This window comes from Dama dama, chromosome 23 (genome assembly GCF_033118175.1).
Source record: "Dama dama isolate Ldn47 chromosome 23, ASM3311817v1, whole genome shotgun sequence".
Classification (NCBI taxonomy): Eukaryota; Metazoa; Chordata; class Mammalia; order Artiodactyla; family Cervidae; genus Dama; species Dama dama.
In genome coordinates, this window is record NC_083703.1 from 77,451,619 (window position 1) to 77,457,618 (window position 6,000).

At 55.3% G+C, this 6,000-nt stretch overlaps 1 protein-coding gene across 1 annotated transcript in view; it reads right to left on the reverse strand.

The window, feature by feature from the left end:
• The window catches only part of PTGIS (prostaglandin I2 synthase), a 46,324-nt gene extending 44,269 nt beyond the window's left edge, over nucleotides 1-2,055 (reverse strand). Inside the window, exon 1 of the mRNA XM_061127460.1 lies at nucleotides 1,935-2,055. Within this exon, the coding sequence (XP_060983443.1) occupies nucleotides 1,935-2,008 (74 nt within the window). The 5' untranslated portion in view covers nucleotides 2,009-2,055. The remainder of the gene's footprint in view (nucleotides 1-1,934) is intronic.
• Between the last annotated feature and the right edge of the window lie 3,945 nt (nucleotides 2,056-6,000).

Consider the following 6,000-nt stretch of genomic DNA (forward strand, 5'->3'; position numbering starts at 1 on the left):
TCCAACTCTTTGCAACCCCATGGACTATACAGTCTGTGGAGTTCTCCAGGCCAGAATACTGGAGTGGTAGCCTTTCCCTTCTCCAGGGGATCTTTCCAACCCAGGGATTGAACCCAAGTCTCCTGCATTGCAGGCGGATTCTTTACCAGCTAAGCCACCAGGGAAGTCCATAGAACTACATGGACAGATGTCAAAACGAAAATCTAGAGGGAAACAGCAAAGGTACAGTCCAAAAACAACTCTTTACAGCATTTCCAAAAAGCCTGACAACTTAGGAAAAATTATTCATAATCCATAGGGAAACTTATCTGTGGTCTTTTTTTCTTTTTCATTTTTCCAGGCAAATGATTGAATGTATGTTTTAAGTTTCACCTGGAAAGATGTCTAGAGGTTGAAGAAAACTACGGTGAGATCATTGTTTGGAAATTCAACCAACACACTGTTCAAAACTAAAAGGTTTCCGGAAAATTTCTACAAGCTTCAGACATACTGATTTAAACACACACACTTTCACTGCCCTGAGTTATCTACGGGCAAATGTCTACGTGGATGAGGAAAGCAGGGAGGCTGAAGGGATATGACAACCAGAGGCACCGAGGTACTCTGGATGAGATCCTGGCACAGAAAGAAGACATTAATGGAAAAACAGACGAAATTCAAATAAAGCTTGGAGTCTGGCTAATCGTAACAGGCCAGTGTTGGTTTTTTTAGCTTTAATGATTGTACCACGATAACATAAGCCATTAACAATAGCTGGAATTTGGTGAAGGGTATCTGGGAACTCTTTGTACAACTTTCCTGTAATATAAAACCAATGTAAAATAAAAGGCGTACTTTTAAAATGATCTGGAAGGTTCCTCCCAAATTAATCAACAGGAGAGGCACCGAATTGTTGGGAGGGTAGTTAGAAGGGCGTCAGTCTTATCTATAATGGGATAAATGCTTAAGTCAAATGTAATTCCTTGTTCAATTCAAATTAATCTTTTAAACATTTTTTAAAGAGAAAGACTTACTGCCGTCTCCTCCATTTAAATTTTACTTTTCTCCTAAATGGCAGATTGTCAAAGGAGCAGGAGAATCCTTAGGACTAGGAAGCTGAGACACTTGGTTCTCCTACTCTGCCCAGGCTATAGACCTCAGCAGAAGGGAGCCCCCTTTCCCAGAGTGAGTTTCTCAGGCATTAGGAAACACGGAGACTACTCAGCCCCTTCCGCTGGGTCGAGGAATCCTGTGGAAGGTGATTCCAGGCCCGGTAAGAGCGCATCCTTCAGGGCCGCTGCCTTCCTGGCCTCAACCCTGCCATCTGTTGTAATGGGGTGAGGAACAGACTGCCCACAGGCTGCTGAGAGCAGGGCTGGGGGCTGACGTGGAGCTGGTGCAGGACGCAGCCAGAGGGTCAAGGGCAGGAGACGGCTCCTTCCACCGGGAGCCACACGGAGCGTGTCCACACACCCACTCTGCACCCCGGTTCTCACTCAAACCCCTTCTCAGGTACTGGCGCTGAGCTCTGGCCCAGGCCTGAGCTTCTTGCGGTCCAGCCCTGTTAGTGTGTGCGGTGGGTCATCAGCCCTCTGGGACCCCTGTCCCCGCACCTTCCCGCGCGCATCTCCCCAACTTTGGGGCCGGCCCCTCCCCGGGGCGGGAGATGAGCGCAGAAGTCCCCTTGCCGGGCACCTGGACCCCCACCTCCAGGCTCGCCTGGGGGATGGAAGGGACGGCGGGAAGGTGACCGCCCCCCCTGCCCGGGGAACTGGAGCGGGGGTGGGGGGCTCCGACACGGGCCTGAGCGGGCTCGGCGACCCCCTGGCTGCAGCCGGGGGGCGGGGGGGGGGGGGGGGCGCCCGAGCGGAGACGCCCCTTTGTCTAGCTCGGGGCCGCGCGGGCCGGCCGGGTCGCGGGGGGAGCCGGGACCCGGCTGGCTTGGGCGCACTCACCGCGTGCGCCGGCGGGTCAGCAGCAGCAACAACAGCAGCGCGGCCAGGAGGCCGAAGACCACGGCCCACGACATGGCAGGGCTGGCGTCCGGGCTGAGGCGGCGGGGCGCGGGAGGCTGGCTCGGGGGCCTCGGGGGCCTGGGGGCCCCTTCCCGGGGCCGACCCCGCCCCCAGCCACGCCCCGCCCACCCGCCGGGGGCGGGGCCCGCGAGAGCTCCAGGGCCCCCAGGGCGGGTGGGGTCGCTCCCGGGCTCAGCTCCGGGCGGCAGGCTCCCACCCGCTGGCCCGCGAGAGGGGGCTTGGGCGGAGGAGCTGCGGAAAGTGCGGCTGCCGGAGAGGGGAGATGCGAGCTGGAAGGGAAGGCGGACGACGGGAGGGGTGATGCAGGAGAGAGGGGGGACTACAGGGAGGGAGGGGTCCTGCGGGGCGGTTGTTGAGCAGGAATGGGGGACCCGGAGAAGAGGAAGGAAAGGAGTATGGGGGGACGGAGGGGTGGCGGGGATAGAGAGGCAAGTGCTACGATGAGGGGTCCCATGGTGGGACAGGAGAGACAGAAGTGGGAGGGGCAGGAGGGGGCCTTTCCCCCACCCTCCACCTAAGTATCCGCCTCCACGGAAGACTCTCCCCCTGCCCTCCCCTCGCCGCGCCCCCCCCCCATCCCATCCCCACCCCAGAAGGGCTAGAGACCGTTAATTAGTTTTCTATTCTGTTGGTCCAAGTGCAGTGGGGTTGGGCTGGATTATACCGCCCCTATATTGCCTTCGATAATACTTTGGCCACCTGATTGCAAAGAACTGACTCACTGGAAGAGACCCTGATGCCGGGAAGGATTGAAGGCGGGAGGAGAAGGGGACCACAGAGGATGAGATGGCTGGATGGCATCACTGACTCAATGGACATGAGTCTGAGTAAGCTCGAGGAGTTGGTGATGGACAAGGAGGGCTGGCGTGCTGCAGTCCATGGGGTCACAGAGAGTCCGACACGAGTGAGTGACTGAACTGAATTGAACTGAACTACAGTGGAGGGACGCAAGAGCTGAGGGCGTCTGGCTCTGAGTCCCCCATTCACAATTGTTGTAATGGACCAACCAGTGAGCCTGAGTCCACCACCTGTTCCTGTCGCACGGCACACACTCAGAATACGGTGGCCATTGTCACCATTACCTGGTGCTCAGAGTGCTGGCCGGGCTTCCCAGGTGGCCCGGTGGTGAAGAATCCACCTGCCAGTGCAGGAGACACGGGTTCGATCCCTGGGTCAGGAAGATCCCCTGGAGGAGGAAATGGTAACCCCCTCCAGCATTCTTGCCTGGGAAACCCCATGGACAGAAGAGCCTGGTGGGCTGCAGTCCATGAGGTCACAGAGAATGGGATGCAACGGAGCACACACAAGAGACCACCCCTGGGCGCTGGCGAGAACCTGGGCTCCCAGCTGGACAGCCTGGCCCTCAGTCCGCCACTCCCTACACACTGCCCACCCCCATTTACACCTGGGAAACCTCGGCTTCCCTGGGGGCTCAGACGGTAAAGAGTCTGCCTGCCGGCACAGGAGACCCGGGTTTAATCCCTGGGTTGGGAAGATCCCCTGGAGAAGGGAATGGCAACCTACTCCAGTGTTCTTGTCTGGAAAATTCCATGAACAGAGGAGCCTGGTGGGCTACAGTCCATGGGGTCACAAAGAGTTGGACACGACGGAGCGACTGACACTAACCTTGGCCAGGGAACTTCACCTCTCTTAAGCCATGTCCGTATCTGGGGACAGAGAGGTCAGAGTTGTTCTTGACCTTGACGAGTTGCTGTGAAGAATCCATGAGAGCTTGCCAGTAAAGGGAACTGCAAACCAGGAGTGCTTACACGTGTGAGCTTTCCGAGGACGCGGGGCAGAGCGTGGAGGTGGGACCTAGGAGGTCTGGCTCTAACCCTGTGTCTGCCCCTCACTGCTGGGTGTTTCCTTTCATCTTACTGATAGCCCCTTGGAGGAATTGTTACTCTTCCCTGGCCTCCTGGCTTCTGCCCTCATCTCTCTGCAATTCATTCTCCTTACAGTAGTCAGAAGGACTCTTCTAGAACCTCAGTCAGATCCTCTACTGAAGCCTGCTCAGAACCTCCACGGCTCCACGTCGCTCAGCGCACAGGGTCCTGAAAGGACTCTGACCTGCCCCCGCCCGCTGTCACCTCCCTGCCCTCCTCTCCTGGCTCTGCTCCAAGCACACCCACCCCCTGCCCAGTCACGAGTGTGCCAGACTCACTCCCACCTCAGGGCCTTTGCGCTCACCACTCCCTCTGCCACAACACTCCTCTCAGATCTGCGCACAGCCAGCTCTTTCCACTGCACCCCTCACCCCTCCATCTCTGCTCAGTTGTCATCTCCTCAGAGAGGCCCTCCCTGTCTGCCTCTCTGGTCTCGAGCAGCCCCATCCACCCTGTCTGTTGCCTTGAACCGGTTTGTTTTTCTTGACAGTGCTTAACATTTCCTGCTATCTTATTAAAGATTCATTTATTTGCCTGTTTAATGTCGGCTGTCAAGGCAGTTGGATGACCCTCGTGTGGCCTCCAGCAGATTTAGAACATCAAGAGTCAAAAGGAGTTTCTTGAACCACTTGTTTATTTATCCAGCTTACCCGCCGGCGAAGCCAATAATCCCAAAAAGGCCATGGAACGGGCCCTGGAGGGTTTTCTCCAAATTTGGGGAGCCCCACGGGGCGGCCTTCTGGCAACGGGGTTCACAGCTCATCTGGGCAAGTGCTAAACAAGGTGACCCCAGGTGGTCTGTGCTTCATCCTCGCGCTGAGGTGGCTTCATGGGTGAAATGGGGATGAGGTGAGGAGGAGGTGACCTCATCCAGGTGGCGCACCTGTCAGATGCCGGACCCTCGGAGAGCATTAGTGGGAGCCGGTTGCCATTAGCACTTATTCCAGCCCAGCCTCTCACCATACGAGATCAAGGCTTGGTCTTGGTTTTCTGGTCTGAAAAACAGGAAGGACAGTTCCTTCCTCATAAGACTATTGTAAGGGCTGAGTTAAATGATGAGGGAATGAAATCCCTCACACAGGGGCCTGGTACACAGTAGGCGCTCAATAGATATTATCTCCGAAATCCCAGACCCTGGAGTGCAAACCACCATCGACTCAGCCCAAATCCCTCCCCCAGCAATAAGATGTCCTTCTTCCCCTCTCGGCCCAGGGACACTCCCCACCCCCGCCAGAAGGAGGTCAGCGGCTCACATACCAAAGAGAAAAGGACATTTGGGGGCTTCTCCCTTGCGAGTGGAATCTAGTGAAATCTGATTTTGTTCAGGAATCAAACAGGTGTTTAGGGAGATGGCCCCACTCCCATTCCCACGGAGTGAACCAGTGTCGGCCTGAGGCAGCCAGGAACATCCCTCTTAGACAGAGACTCGGTCAAGGGTGGCCATGTGGGCACCATCTGGACATTTGTTGGAGGCTTCCGGGAATTCTTTCCTCCTTACTCGCCTCCTTATCTTTGGGGGGCCACTGTGTAAGGCATTTGTGATGGGGACAATTCCTGGGAAGGCCAGGAAAATGATAGAACCCCAAACAAGAGCTGCCGAAGAACCGTTCCTGGAACCACTCACCTCCAGACTTCTTGTTTAATGAGATAATCAAACGCCTGTGTTGCTGAGGACACCATGAGTCAGATTTTCTCTTACTTGCAGTCAAAACCTTCCCCAACTAAGATGAGTTCCAGTTATGGCTGTGCTGAGGACTACAAGAGGTCATCGGGCGTCCAAAGCACCTTGACCCTGGGGAGCATTCAAACATGTCACTTCTCCTCGTTAGTTTTGCTTTTTCCTTTTTTAAACAGCTCAGCCTTTCTATGCTTATCAGGCTACTAGAGGATTCAGCTCTCCAGTTATGGCATATTGCAGGAACAGGCAGGCTCTGAAAAGTAGTAGAAAAATCCCAAACTCTCCTGACCCATGAGGACTGACAGGGCCCTGCAGAGGGCAGGGCTGGCGTGGCCTCAAGAATAAAGAGGAGGAAAACAAACAAACAAACAAAATAAATAAATAAATAAATAAATAAGAAAAAGAATAAAGAGGAGGGAAG